We start from the raw sequence: 14173 nt of genomic DNA, 5'->3' as shown, positions 1-14173 counted from the left end.
AGGGGGGGGGTGCGGGGTGTGGCGGTGGGGGAATGGGCGGACGGGCGGACGGGCGGACGGGCGGACGGGCGGGGATGTTGTGGCGGGGCGCTACTCGGTGGTCGGTGGGGAATTGATGGAGGACAGAGCGGCTCAAGAACTTTGCGGTGAACAATGGGCGAACGACGGCATGTCTGATTGTGTACATGGGCATCAACGTGTTTGTGTTTCTCCTCACGTACGTGCGGTACCGGACGGGCAAGAACAAGCAGGTGTATGCGCTTCTTGGCGAGGGTGTGACGATTGCACGTGGAGCGGCGGCGATGCTCAACTTTAACTGCTCGATGCTCCTGCTTCCTGTGTGCCGCAACCTGCTGACGCGACTTCGTGCCACGTTTGTGCACTCGATCATTCCTCTTGACCTCAACATCGAGTTCCATAAGTTCTGTGCATGGCTCATTGCAGTGTCTGTGGCGATGCACGCGACGGCGCACTACTTCAACTACGACACGCTGGGCGACCAGACAAAGGACTCGTCGCACACGCTGGCGTTCGGGACGGTGGCCGGCTCGACGGGCCACATCATCACCATGTGCATGGTGCTCATCTACACGACTGCGCTGGAAAAGGTGCGGCGGCAGTGCTTTGAGCTGTTCTGGTACACGCATCATCTGTTTGTCATCTTCTTTGGCCTGCTCATCATTCACGGCACGCCGTCGTCGCTGCAGCCGAACCAGTTCTGGGGCTGGTTCCTCCTTCCGGGCTTCCTCTACTGTCTGGAGCGGGCGCTCCGGGTGGTGCGCGGCAACTTTGACACGCAGATTGCGCACATCATCCAGCACCCGAGCTCGGTCATCGAGATCCAGCTGATCAAGCCGTCGTTCCGGATGGTGGCCGGGCAGTACATCTTCCTTAACTGCCCGTCGATTGCGCGGTACGAGTGGCACCCGTTCACGCTCACTTCTGCGCCACAGGAGGAGACGTGCTCGGTCCATGTGCGTGTGGTCGGCGACTGGACCCGCGCGCTGGCGGCCCGGCTTGGGCTCTCGTGGGACAAGTCTGGCGTGCCAATTGACTCGGAGGTGGCCGACGCGTACGGGCTCTCGTTCCGCATCGACGGCCCGTTCGGGTCTGCGTCCGAGGATGTGTACGACTACGAGGTGGCGGTTCTTGTGGGCGCCGGTATCGGTGTCACGCCGTTTGCCTCAATTCTCAAAGACCTGTGGTACCGCGTCATGGACGTGGGCTCGATGCGGCTCTCCAAGGTCTACTTTATCTGGACTTGCCGTGACAAGTCGGCCTTTGAGTGGTTTGCCGACATCCTTGCCGCCCTCGAGCAGGAGGCGCTCGGCGACCTGCTCGAGATCAACGTCTTCCTCACTGCCAAGCTCTCGCTCGACGAGGCCCGTGAAATCGTGTACGCCGAAGCCGGCCACGGTGGCTCGGCTGGCGGCGGCGACGTCATCACCGGCCTGCAGTCGCCGACTTACTACGGCCGCCCAGACTTTGAGGGTCTCCTCCGCCGCTACGCCGACCGCCACCGGACTCAGCCGCCGGCGCCACCGGGCACGATCGGCATCTTCCTTTGCGGCCCGGCCGTCATTGCCAGTAAGCTCCGCTACCTCGCCAACATTCTCACAGACGTCACCTCGGGCATCCAGCTGGTCTTCAACAAGGAGAACTTCTAACTGATAGCCTGTTCAATGAAAGCAAGATGGCGTTGCCGCTTCGCCTGTTGCCGGACGCGAGTCGAGGGACGCCGTCCTTTGCGCTACTCGGCCCCACTCCCGCGCATCAGCAGGACCTTGTAAAGGGCGCCGGCGCGGGCGGCAAACACCACGGTGATGTCGAGGAACTCGGCGAGGAGGATGCCAAAGAGCGTGCCGACCACGACCTGGTAGCAGTTCTCGTCTTCGGCGAGGTGGATCATGGCAACAATGATGAGGATGTAGATGAAAAGAAGGAGACCAAAGACGGCAACCGATGCAGCAAGCGTGATGAGCGCAGCCTTGGAGAAGCCGAGGACAATCGGCGGATCGTGCCCGTCGCTCTTGGCCTCGCGCCTCGCGCGAGCCCAGGCCGCTGCCAAGTACAGATGGTAGACGGCAAGGGCGGTGAGCGACTTGGCGATGACCACAAGCGGCAGGATGGCGAGGTAGTGGACAAGATTGACCCGCGGGTAGCTTGCCGAGGTGGAGAACGAGGACTGTGACGAGTCCGAGGTCATGCCCGACGCCCATGCCGTGTTGATCAGAACGTTGACGGCGGTTGCGGTGAGGGTGACCATGATCCGGTCCGACTTGACGAGCGGCTCGTCGGCGTACGGGTAGAACGGCCAGAGGTATGGGTGCTCGTGCCGGCACCAAGTGGCAAATGGCTCACGCGGGACAGGGAATGGCCGGCGAGTGACGAGCGTCTTGATGGAGACCCGAGCGTCGATGTGCGGCTTGTGCCCGAGCTCAGCGTGTGTGCCTCCCGAACCGGCCACCAGCGCCGATGCCTCGTTGACCGACTCACCGCTGCTTTGACCAGCGATGGGCCGGGCGTGCTTGCGGCGGTAGAGCGAGTAGCCACAGCACACGCCCGCCACGCCGACAACAATCACCAACCACAGGGTGGCGATGCCGGCGATGGCGGCGATGCAAGTCCCGGTCGGGCGAATGGAGACGCGGTAGACCACATCCTGGCTGGCGGTCGAGCCGGCACTCGGCCCGAGAACAAGAAAGACGGCTTCGTCGGCAAAGCGGATCTCTTGCCCGCGCCCGGCGAGCACTGCAACGCATCGAGGCAGTGCGGCTCGAGCGCGAGCGAGCGGCCATCGTTGACTAGCTCGCCGTACTGGGTATGGGTGAGGATGTAGAGATCAAAGGCCGCAGCAGACGCATTGCCCGACGAGGAGGTAAAGGTGAAGTTGAGCGAGCAGGGGCAGAGCGGCGAGGAGAGGACGGAGAAGCCGTCGTGCGGGGCGACCGTGACCGAGCCAGCGAGCGCACGCGGTGCACGGCCAGCCACTGGGGCGACGATGCCTGTGGCGAGGACGACGATGGCAGCGAGAATCCATGGCGGAGGCATGGTGGGGCGGGTGGGCGGGTGGGCGTGGTGGGGCGTGGTGGGGGGAGGGAGGGGAGGGGGGAGAGGGGAGTGTGACGGAGGTGTGACATGGAGGTGTGGTCATAGGGGAAGTGTGGTCACAGGGGAGGGGAGCGAGGAAGGGGGGGGGGGCGGGTGGGGGGTGGCGACTAATTTTTTTTACCTCATGTAGAGTGTTGGATGGCGGTTGGCGGTTGGCGGTTGGCGGTTGGTGGGCAGGCGTTGCGGGCGGGAGACGAGACGGCGACGGTTTGCAAGCGAAGCAGCGGGAGGAGGGCAGGCGGGCGGGCGAGCGGGCGGGAGGGGGTGGCAGTCGTGGCCAAGGTGAGGGGAGAGGGGAGAGAGGGGGGGGCACCGCACTACGTTTGAAGGCATGTCTGTGCGTGTGGAGGCCAACGGGCAGCGGATTATCATCGAGGCGCCGCTGCGCAAGACTGCCGGTGTGCCCATGCCCGGCTCGACCCTCCAGTCGGCGCTGGCAGCGACAACGGCGGCAACAGCGTTCCGGCCGGCGTCGAGCGCTGCGCTGACGACTTCGTCGGCGGCACTCAAGGCGACGCAGACAGCGAGTACGGCTCCGCCAGCGCCGCTGACCCAGGTCCGGAGCCAGACGAGGTCGCGTGCCGAGGCCGAGACCGAGCTCGCCGAGGCCCGAGCCCAGTTCGACGCCCTCAATGCGTCGCTCGCTGCGTCAGCGCCCATTGTGGCCGGATTGGAGGCCTCGCTCGACGCGCTCGCCGAGGCGCACGCTGCGTCGTCGACGGCGCTCGCTACCTCGCGAGCAGCTGCAGAGGGCGCGTCGGACGAGATCGCGTCGGTTGACGATCGCATCCGCGCCGCCCGCGCCCGCCTCGCCGCCCTCGACGCCGAGAAGGCCGCGCTCATCGAGGCCATGCGTGCTGTCCTTGCCGAGCAAGGCGACGTGCTTGCCTCGCTTGAGGCTCTCGAGGCCCAGAAGATGGCCACCAACGCGTCGCTGGCAGAGGCCTCCGCCTTTACCGGCGAGGCGGGCGAGGCGCTCGCCACGCTCGAGTCCGAGTCGGCGTCGGTGGCCAGCCAGCTCAACGCGCTCCGCGCCCGGCGCGCCGAGGAGACCCGCCTTCGCGGCGAGGCCCTCGCCAAGGTCCGCCACCTCCAGAAGACCGTCGGCGTCCTCGACGCAGACATCGAGGCCGCCTCGTTCCGCCTCGGCGCCGCCGCCCCGCAGCCCGCGCTCGTCTCGGGCGTCCACGACGTCGCCAACGCCGATGCCATCGCCGCCTCGGCTCCGCAGGCCACGCTCGAGACCTCGATGCAGCGCGCTATGGCCACCACGGCCTCGTACGCCAACACCCACGCCACCGCCGCCACCCGCGGTCAGGGCTCCGCCGCCCGCTCCGCGACTGCCGCCCGCTCCGCCGCCACCCGCAAGGCCTTCCGCTCCACCTACCAGGCCGACTTTACGGATCGCCGCGACCGCTACGCCTACGCCTCGTACGCGCAATGAGAAGTGCACAGCACGCCGCAGAGAAGGTGAACTCGCACAAGCACCACAGCAGGAGCAGGTTAAAAAAGGCCTCGCCCGCTCTGCGCCCGTAGTTTGGTGGGATCGACGTGTTACTCCGACAGGTTACAGTTGCATGGCAGCCAGCTTAGGCGTTGCGATGGGCAACGCCGACAACGGTGTTGTTGACGTTGGTGGCAAAGCGGAGAGTGCAGAGCGACTCCTGCATGTTGGACGGCGCCGGTGAGACGTTGGCAAACATGAGGACCTTAGAGTCGCCGCCGAGCGCAGGCTTGAGGAGATAGGTCAGCTTCGAGTTGCGGTACGGGATGTGCGAGGCCTTCTTGCCGATGGCGGCAATGCAGTTGGAGAGCGCAGAGAGCGACTTGTTGATAGCCTGGGTCTCCTTGAGCCGCTCGCCCGACGACTGCGACTTGGCGAGTCGCTCCGAGCCGGCAAGATCGACGAGGTTGAGCTTGCCCGACCACGCAGTCTCATTCTCGGCGTGCGCGCCCGAGATCTTGAGGGTGAAAACCGAGTGCGAGCGAGACGAGCGCGCGTTCATGTTCGTCGCCCCGACCGAGCGGTTTGTCCGCGCAAGCGCGAGCACCGCGTCGACGTCGGCGGCCTGGGCCACCGGCCGCCACGTGAGCCCGGCCGCATACGTCTCGCCGCTCTCGCGGTCCATCCGGACCTCGAGCTCGACGGCCGCTGCGTCGGCGTCGGGCGCAAGCAGATCGCGCACCGTCTCGTTGTAGATCTCCAGATACGAGGCCTCAAAGGTGTACGACCACCCCAGCTCGGCTTGCGCCGCCGCCCGCTCAAAGATGTTAGCCACCGCCCGCGGAATCATTCCAATGGCCTCTACCCCGCACTCGGGGTAGCCCTCCATGGTGTACGTCTTGCCCGAGCCGGTCTGCCCATACGCAAAGACAGTCACGTTGTACCCATCGAGCGCCGACTGGACGCATGGCGCAAGCTGGCCGTAGACGTCGGCCTGGGTGGCGGTCGGGCCAAAGACCGCGTCAAACGGAAAGTCGTACTCGCGCTCGCGGGTTGACGAGCCCTTGCCCGGTGCAGTCACAAGGACCGACGAGGTAAAGTCCGGGTTCTCGCCGGGGAAGGCATACGGGACAGAGCCCGAGTTAGTGCCCTCGGAGCCAAGGAGCGGCCGGACCCGGCAGAAGACTCGGATGTTGCCACGGAGCTTCTGCACCATCTCGTGCAGCGCCCGCCGGTGCATCTCGTCCGCATGCCGCGCCGCCTTGACAGCCTCCAGCTCGGCCTCCAGCTCGGCCGCTCGCGCATCGGCGCTCTCTCGTGACACACGCTCGGCCTCCAGCGCCTCGTTGGATGCCGCGAGCGCCGTGCGCAGCTCTTCGCCCACTTTGAGCGCTGCAGTCGTCTCGCTGCGTGCTGCCTCGGTGGCGGCCTCCAGCTCGGCCACCCGAGTCTCGAACTCGAGGTTGGCCGACTCAGCCGTGTCAAGCTGCGATGTCAGCGACTCGCACGTTGCCGCAAGCTGCGAGCAGTTGTCCTCGAGCTGCGCAAACATGGTCTGCATCTCGCCGATAGCGGTTGCGTGCTCAGCCTTGAGGCTCTCGACCTCCGCCGCCGCCGCCGCCTTGGCCTCAGCTGCTGCGGTCTCGGCCTCGGTCTGCAGCTCCTCTAGCTGCGACCGTGCATCGTCCAGCTCAGCACTCGTGGTCTCAAGCGTTGCGCTCAGCTCGGCCGCCGACGCAGCAGCTGCATCGCGCGCTGCCATCACCTGAGTCAGCTCGGTTTGGATGCTGGTGCAAGCCTCGCTGGCCTCGTCGCGAGCGCTGACCGCGAGCGCAAGCTCCGCCGCCAGCTCGTCACGAGCGGCAATAGCCTCGTCACGGCCACAGGAGGTGATCTCCAACTCGGCGACAAGGCCATCGTGAGCGGCCGAGGCCTCGTCGCGCGCCGCAGCCGCAGCCTCAGCATCCGCAGCCGCTGCATCGGCGCGGGCGGTTGCCTCCGCCACTGCATCCGTGAGCTCCGCCACTGCCGAGACCGCAGCATCGCGCTCGGCCTCAGCAAGCTCCACCCGAGTCGTGAGCTCAGTCACCGCCGCTGAGGCGTCAGTCTGGGCTGCCTCAAACGTCGCCAGCTTGGAGGCCAGCTCGTCGCGTGCAGCAAGCGCGGCATCGCGCTCGGTCGTCGCAGCCGCGGCAGCCTTGACCGCGCCGTCGCGCTTCTCCTCAGCCAGCCGCGCAACCTGGGTAGCATCTGACAGTCGTGCCGTGACGGCGATGCAGCCCTCGCACTCGGCGGCTGCCTTTTCGCGCAACTCGGCGATCTCGAGGTTCTGGGCGGCGGCAGCGGCCGCTGCCGACGCGGCCTTGGCCACCGCATCTGCCAGCTCGTCTTCCAGCCGAATGCAGGCATCGCACGGAACCGCCGAGTCTGCCTTGACCTCGGCCAGCTCAGCCTTGGCCATTTCGGCGGCATCCAGCGCAGCAGCAGCCTCCTCGCGGGCGACGTTGGCTGCGGCCTTTGACGCTGCGCACGTCGGGCACTTGCCAGCCGGATACGGCGAGTTCCGCGGCGAGGCGGTAGCCGTGGCCACCAGGCTCCGCCGCAGCTCGGACTTGGCCTTGGCCATAGTGCCAATCTGCTCATCGACAGCCTCCATCTCGCCAGACGAGCGAATGATCTGCGACTTGAGCGAGAGCACGAGCTCCTCCATGTCCTCCACCCGGCCGCGCAGATCCGCCGACGACCTTGCCGCCGCGCCCGGGGCCTTGGTCACCTTCTGCTCTCGGTTGCTCTCCTTCCGTCCGTTCCGCGCGCCCAGCACTTGCCGCTCCCGCCCCACAGGAGCACGACCGGCGACTTGCCCGCCAGCCTCGTTCTCGTCGTCAGACATGACCGAGGAGGCCAGCAGCTCGGCCTTGGCCGGCGCTGGCGCAGGCCGTGCCCGGGAGCTTCGCAGGCCCGTGTCGGTCTTGGCCTGCACCACCTTGTACCTACGCTGATGCATGTGTTCTGAGTGAGGTGTGCGGGACCGAGCGCCCTCTAGCTGCTCCTGCCCGTATCGGTCGTGACTCAGTTGGTTGGTGGCCCAGTGGCGCGCCAACGCTAAAAGGTTTGAAATTTTTGTGTTGTTTTTCCCCCGCACCACACACACACACACACACACACACACACACACACACGTCGATCATGCGCGGATGGGGATGGCCGATCGCCCTCGGGGGTTTAGATCAGAACTGATCATGTGGTTTGGTGGCTGGCAGGGAGCGATGTGAGGTGAGGATGGAACGCTGGTGCAAGTGATGATCACGAGCTGTTCTACATCTGTGATCACCATCGCTCGGCTCGACAACGTGTCACACACCGACGGGAATCGCCGCGGTTTACGGTTGCAGCGGCACTACGCTGCGCCTGAACAGCCCGATCTAGACCTCGTTGTTTTGCACCAGGAGAGCAGACTTTTCGGGATCAGGCACAAGGCTTGCGATGAGGCCGGGTGACTTGATGCGGGTGAAGCCAAAGATGATACCGACGACGCCGGTCAGCCCCATAAGGGTCGCGTTGACGACAAGGAACGAGCCATCGAAGACGTCAAAGGCGAGCCACTCGAAGAAGAGGTCGATGAGCGTCGAGAAACCGCAGAGCGGGACGATGACGCCGAGGGCGCGACCAATGTTGCCTGCGCCAAACATGTCGGCGCAGACAGGAACAAGCATGGCGAAGAAGAGGTAGCGGGTGAAGGCGAGGAGGAAGATAGACAAGAACTGGAAGCCCCAGGGCAGCCAGGTAGCGACTGATGAGAAGGCAAGCAGGCAGGTGAGACAGCCGAGGACAACGATCTGGGCACCCAGCGACAGTCGCTGAGACATGGGAATAGTGACGAGGGTAAATACGACGACGAGGGGGAGGACGATGGAGAAGACAAGGACGAGAGTGTCGACATGGTCGGCAGATCCGGGGCCTGAGCCTACGATCCATTCCATCTGCTTGTGGAACGTAGCCATGTAAAAGTACTTGGACGAGACGTAGAGCGTTGTCCAGAGGAGGAGCAGCGGTGTGGATCGGTTGAGAAACAAGGTGGCGTACGGGGCGAGCTTGCCGGCGGGTGGCGCTTCGGGGTACTGCGAGCGCGAGGCGAAGACACAGGCGGCACCGAGGACAAAGGCACAGGCTGCGTACGGGATGGTGATGGTGTGCCACGAGTATCCGAGCGAGTACAGGCCGTGGATGCCGAGGTAGACGCCGGCCGATCCGTCGAGGAGGGCCACGAAAATAGCAACCAGCGTGTCAGGGTTTTCGCAGGCGTAGACCAGCGGCATGACGGCCATGTAGACCATGCCGACCGATGTGCCTTGCAGGGCAAATGCGACGAACCAAGTGATAGGCCACGAGATTGGTCCAAAGGCCATAGCCGCCACACCTGCCACTGCCGAGATCACACCAGCCACCAAGACCGAGAAATGGCCGAACTTCTCCATGGCATAGTTGGCCGGGAAAGCAGCGAGGTTGACACAGGCGAGACCAACCGTAGACGCCCACACCAACTGGAGTTGCGGCGAGCCTGATGACGATGCCGCGCCAATGGCTAGCAACACAGGCAGAAGTGCCTGAAAGCCTGGGAGGATGGCGGCAACGGTGAGAGTAAAGACATAGGGAAGGCCTACCTTGCGCAAAGTGGTACGAAGAGCCATGGTTCACACACAATTGGTCTCGCAACTGCAATCTTTGCGACAAATGTGTCACAGTCTTTTTGTATGCCTTTAAAGAACAGCTCTGGCTGCTGCGGTACATTGCGGTCGCTTGCTGATCTGAAACAGCCCACCACATCCCCCTGGCGACTACATATATGTAGGGTTTCATGGTTGCGGTTGTTTGCTACATGTCACTGTTGCTTGCTGTGTATCGTGGTTGCTTGCTGTGTATCGTGGTTGCTTGCTGTGTATCGTGGTTGCTTGCTGTGTATCGTGGTTGCTTGCTGTGTATCGTGGTTGCTTGCTACGTATCGTGGTTGTTTGCTGTGTATCGTGGTTGCTTGCTGTGTATCGTGGTTGCTTGCTGTGTATCGTGGTTGCTTGCTGTGTATCGTGGTTGTTTGCTGTGTATCGTGGTTGTTTGCTGTGTATCGTGGTTGTTTGCTGTGTATCGTGGTTGCTTGCTGTGTATCGTGGTTGCTTGCTGTGTATCGTGGTTGCTTGCTGTGTATCGTGGTTGCTTGCTGTGTATCGTGGTTGCTTGCTGTGTATCGTGGTTGCTTGCTGTGTATCGTGGTTGTTTGCTGTGTATCGTGGTTGTTTGCTGTGTATCGTGGTTGCTTGCTGTGTATCGTGGTTGCTTGCTGTGTATCGTGGTTGCTTGCTGTGTATCGTGGTTGCTTGCTGTGTATCGTGGTTGCTTGCTGTGTATCGTGGTTGCTTGCTACGTATCGCGGTTGCTTGCTGCTTCTTGCTGCGTCTCACGGCTACAATGTGTAATGGCTGCTGCGGCCACTGGTGGGCCGCAACAGAAAACAGTCGGCGATGCAGAGATGGACGCCGCGCGCGGCGCAAAAGGTCCGCGATCGCTTGTCATGAAGCTTCCGGCAGGCGAGGCAGTCGCATCGCACGGCTGCTTGTTGGGGAAAAGTGGTGATGACGAGCAGCCGCTGCAGAGGGACGCTTCCGCTTGCGCGACGGTGCGGAGCCGACGGCGTCGATGATGTCGTAGAGAAAAGCCACGCGAGTCATGGCCGGGCATGGGCTCGCGTCAGCGTAGAGCGCGCACGCGTTGATGAGCGCGGCGTCCAGAGTCCAATACGAGATGGCGTGCCACCACTTGCGCATCCGCGGCGCCGCAGTGGAGAGCGAGGCGCGCAGGCGCGAGTTGAGGTTGACGCCGCCCATGTGGTCGTTGCACTCCCTGACAATGAGAAGGCAGGGGCGGACGACGCGTTGGCGCTCACTCCGACTCCAGCGTCGCACGGTCGTCTCGGCGAGCATCGACGACATCGTTGAGTCTGGAGGATGAGAGCAGGTTGCCAGGAAACGACACTCGATCGACTCCTTCCACGCCACAACAGCGAGATCGTTGCCCATCTTGCACACATGGGCGTCGCCGGGACGAGCATCGGGCAGCAGGCCCCAGGTGTGAGCCACGCATCGGGCGCGCGCCTCCCGCCTCAAGCCACAGGCCAGGCCGGCGTCGCGCAGTGTCGGCCAGTGACCTGGAAGTCAGCGCGAGAACGCGTCCGAACGACCGTACCGTTTAGGGTTAATCGAGCCACGCCGGAGCTGCTCTGCTGCAAGCCATGCCCTGCTGCAGACTTTGTGGTTTGTAAGGGCGGGCTGTTAGCTCGTCAGTGCTTCCAAGGGAGGTCTGATCACGATGGTCCTTGGACCGCTATCCACCTATGCCGATGGCGATCGCATCTTGGCCGACGCCTTTGATCTGGGACGCCTATCCACATCCAAGGCGACCACATGAGTCGATGTCAAGCTCCCACAGCAGCCATGTCTCCAAGCGAGCCTCACCTCGCTGCTCCCTGTATACGGCTCTTACGCATGACGTGCGTCGAGCCTGCCCAACGGATGTGGGCTGTGGTTGTCACCACCGCTCGCCATGTCAGACAAGATGCCCACGCCGCCGCGAGAGGAGGACAAGACGGAAGGCAAGACCGAGTCGCCACCGGGCACGAGAGGTGGGGCGCCCGAGAGAGGAGGCGGCGAGGAAGGCGAGGGCGGCAAGGTGCTCTTTGCGGTGGCGCTGGTGCTGGCCTGCGGGTGGCTGGTGCTGACCCGGAATCCTGCGACGGGCGTCCACGACATGCCAGCTGCCGTTCTGCACCACTTTGAGTCGGGCGCTCTCGTCCCGATCCGCATGGGAAAGAGGAGGATGGAGATGTTTGTGGCAAGCGCAGGTCCGGTCCGGGCCGAAGAGACGCTGCTGGTCCTGCATGGGGTGCCTGCCTCGTCCTTCTCTTTCCGCAAGGCTCTGCCGCCACTGGCCCGTGCTCTCAACACCGGCAGCCATCGCTCCTTCCGCGTCGTCGCCCCGGACATGCCCGGCCTGGGCCTGTCAGACAAACCGGATCCCAGCGGCTTTGACTACTCCTGGCCGGGCCTGGCCGAGGCCGTCATGGCCACTATCGACGCGCTCCACGCCGAAAAGGTTCATCTCGTCCTGCATGACGTCGGCGGGCCGGTCGGCCTCGAGCTTGCTGCTCGCTATCCGCATCGTGTCGCATCGATCACCCTCCTCAACACTCTCCTTGATCTGGGCCCGTTCTCCCGGCCCTTTCCCATGAACGTCTTTGCAGGCAACCCAGTTGTCGCGCGGGCCCTCTTCAGGACCTTCACCGCCCAGATCCCGCCGCTCACCTGGCTCAACGCCGCACTGTTTAAGTTCCGCGGCGCGGCGTCGATCAGCGTGACCGACACATCTGCTTACGGCTACCTGCTAGCATACAACAATGGGATGGAGCCGTTCCTGGCCATCATGCACGGTTTTAACCTCTCTGCTGACCACACCCAGGTCCTCACCGCCCCGCTGACCTCAGGCGCGTTCCCGGTCGCCTACGTCCCCATCGACGACGACGTTATTCCGGGCCACCAAGCCGAGTTTATCGCCTCGCTCGTCGCCTCGACTGGCGGGCATGTGGTGAGTCCGCCTCTGGCGTCCAAGCACTTTGTGGGTGAGGATGCTCCGGATGCTCTGGCTGATGCAGTCGCGGGCTTTGTCCTCTCGGCAACAACTGCGCCGCCACCGCCGCCGCCGCCCGTCGACAACAGCCACGGACACGGGCACGGGCACGGGCACGGGCACGGGCACGGGCACGGGCATGGGCACGGACACGGGCATGGACACGGGCATGGTATGGGCCACGGATACGGCCTGTAGCTGACCTACTCGTCAGGATCGCCGCGGATGCAAGCCTTGAGCTCCTTCAGCACTCCGATGACGACCGGGAGCGAGATCGGGACAAAGAGCGGCGTGTAAATGGCGTACTTGTGGTCGTCAGGAAAGTAAAGCAGGCCGACAATGCTCTGGTCAAAGAGAGCGCGATCGGCAAGAACGTGGGCGCGGGTGGCAAGGCGAACAGCATCGAGCAGTTGCCCGTGGGTGGCGGCAGCGGCGCGGGCATCGGCGGCGAGCGAGAGCGCCACGCTCACGTCGGCCGCAATGTGGTCCTCCACCACCATGTTAGGGATCGAGTCGACCAGCTCGGTCAGCTGCCGGACAGCGTCAACGGCTTCGGCGGTGAGCGCCCCGACACGCGCGGTAGCGAGCGCGTCCACCTCCCACAGCGCAGCGCCGCGCGAGCCAACAGGCTCGACAAAACCAGCGCCGAGCTCGGGCTCGACTGTCCCCCGCACCGGGCTCCGCAGGCCCAGCAGGCGACGAAGGTGCGCGAGCGTAGTGCCGCGATACGGCGCGAGGTCAAAAGTGCCGTCGGCCGGCGCCACAACTGTGATTGCACCCCAGGTCGGGATGACAAACGCGTTGCCCGGCACGGTCTTGCTACCGGGCCCGCCCTGCAGAAGGCGCAGCGGAGCGAGCTCGTCCGATGGCATGTAATACACCAAGCGCAGCGTCTTGTTGACTTCGGCGCGTGGTGATTCAGTCAGCGTCCACGACGACGCGTTGACAAAGTGTTTCAACTGTGCAGCGTCGACAACCGAGCCACCGCCCTTGACAGCTGTCGGCACCGCGCCGCCGAGCGAGACGTCGTACACCACATGCGAGGCGACCGAGAGTTCGAGCACAGGCGCAAGGCGGGCCACAAATGGCGCCAGCCACGCTGCCATATCCTCAGGATTCCACGCCATCTTGCCGCGCGCCGGATCGACCAAAAGCGTCAGCTCGAGCTGGACCGCCACGTGCAGACCGCCGAGGACTTTGGCCTCGCCACCCCACGCACCATCGACCCAGTTGTAGACAGCGTCAAGCACTTCGACCGCACTACCGTCACCGACGACCTCGATCCGACCGGACCGCTCGCCATCCATGACCACCCGAGCACCCGAGGCCGAGCCATCACCATCAACCATCACCACATCCAGCGCAATGTCGTTGGGCGCAGTGATGCTGGAGTCCGACACATCCGCTCCGGGCTGACCATCATCCGCTTCGGGCCGACCATCATCCGCTCCGAGCCGATCATCATCCGCAGCCACCATGACCAGACACAGGTTCTCCACCGCGTTGCGCCAGTGGTTGTCCGGGATGGCCTCTGCTGCGGCGACGAGGGCATGGACGAGGCGAGCGGTAGTGGAGAGCTCAGCGGCTTGACCACCTTGTGGACGGAGGCGGAGAGTGAGCGGAACGCAGTGCGGGGAAGAAGCGGAGGAGGTGGCGAGGTAGGGGCATGGGTATGGGTAGGGGGAGAGGTAGGGGTGGTGGCTCTGTCCAGTGGACGCAGACTGGTGGGAATGGCTGGGAGGTCCGCCCGGTACACCGTGGTCGTCTGCCACCACACGGGGAGACCCAAGGCGAGGAAGGCCACAAAGGAGGCTACGATCCATGCCTGTCGCCGCATGGGAAGTAGGTGTGTGTGTGTGTGTGTGTGGGGGGGGGGGGGGGAGAGGTGGCGACCGTGTCGCTGGTGGTCGACCGACTCGGCACCGACTCTGGCCAATGCGTGTGTGG

At 64.2% G+C, this 14173-nt stretch overlaps 6 protein-coding genes across 6 annotated transcripts in view; 2 read left to right on the top strand and 4 right to left on the bottom strand.

The window, feature by feature from the left end:
- AMSG_06151 (NADPH oxidase 5) overlaps positions 1-1700 on the top strand; it is a 2166-nt gene extending 466 nt beyond the window's left edge. The window contains exon 2 of the mRNA XM_013901891.1: positions 127-1700. Coding sequence (XP_013757345.1) covers positions 127-1667 — 1541 coding nt within the window. The 3' untranslated portion in view covers positions 1668-1700. The remainder of the gene's footprint in view (positions 1-126) is intronic.
- AMSG_06150 (uncharacterized protein) lies at positions 1662-3051 on the bottom strand (the record flags this gene model as incomplete). The annotated part of the gene is made up of 2 exons (XM_013901890.1): positions 1662-2728; positions 2806-3051. The coding sequence occupies 2 exons, from the start codon at positions 3049-3051 to the stop codon at positions 1751-1753; spliced, it is 1224 nt and encodes a 407-aa protein (XP_013757344.1). The 3' UTR covers positions 1662-1750.
- A 1602-nt stretch (positions 3052-4653) lies between these two features.
- Positions 4654-7743, bottom strand: AMSG_06148 (uncharacterized protein; the record flags this gene model as incomplete). Its single annotated transcript, XM_013901889.1, has 2 exons — positions 4654-7529; positions 7735-7743. 2 exons carry the CDS (start codon positions 7741-7743, stop codon positions 4701-4703), a joined length of 2838 nt encoding a protein of 945 aa, XP_013757343.1. The 3' UTR covers positions 4654-4700.
- Positions 7744-7977: 234 nt separating this feature from the next.
- AMSG_11947 (uncharacterized protein) lies at positions 7978-10483 on the bottom strand (the record flags this gene model as incomplete). Its single annotated transcript, XM_013901993.1, has 2 exons — positions 10206-10483; positions 7978-9212 (listed from the first exon to the last, which is right to left on the bottom strand). The coding sequence occupies exons 1-2, from the start codon at positions 10429-10431 to the stop codon at positions 7978-7980; spliced, it is 1461 nt and encodes a 486-aa protein (XP_013757447.1). The 5' UTR covers positions 10432-10483.
- A 663-nt stretch (positions 10484-11146) lies between these two features.
- AMSG_06145 (haloalkane dehalogenase) lies at positions 11147-12424 on the top strand (the record flags this gene model as incomplete). Its single annotated transcript, XM_013901888.1, has 2 exons — positions 11147-11225; positions 11259-12424. 2 exons carry the CDS (start codon positions 11147-11149, stop codon positions 12422-12424), a joined length of 1245 nt encoding a protein of 414 aa, XP_013757342.1.
- On the bottom strand, positions 12325-14063 carry AMSG_06144 (GPI transamidase component PIG-S; the record flags this gene model as incomplete). Its single annotated transcript, XM_013901887.1, has 2 exons — positions 12325-13811; positions 13949-14063. 2 exons carry the CDS (start codon positions 14061-14063, stop codon positions 12430-12432), a joined length of 1497 nt encoding a protein of 498 aa, XP_013757341.1. The 3' UTR covers positions 12325-12429.
- Between the last annotated feature and the right edge of the window lie 110 nt (positions 14064-14173).

This window comes from Thecamonas trahens, assembly GCF_000142905.1.
Source record: "Thecamonas trahens ATCC 50062 unplaced genomic scaffold supercont1.26, whole genome shotgun sequence".
In the NCBI taxonomy this organism is placed as follows: domain Eukaryota; order Apusomonadida; family Apusomonadidae; genus Thecamonas; species Thecamonas trahens.
Note: the sequence above shows the minus strand (reverse complement) of the source record. Positions and strands in the feature narration are given on the sequence as shown.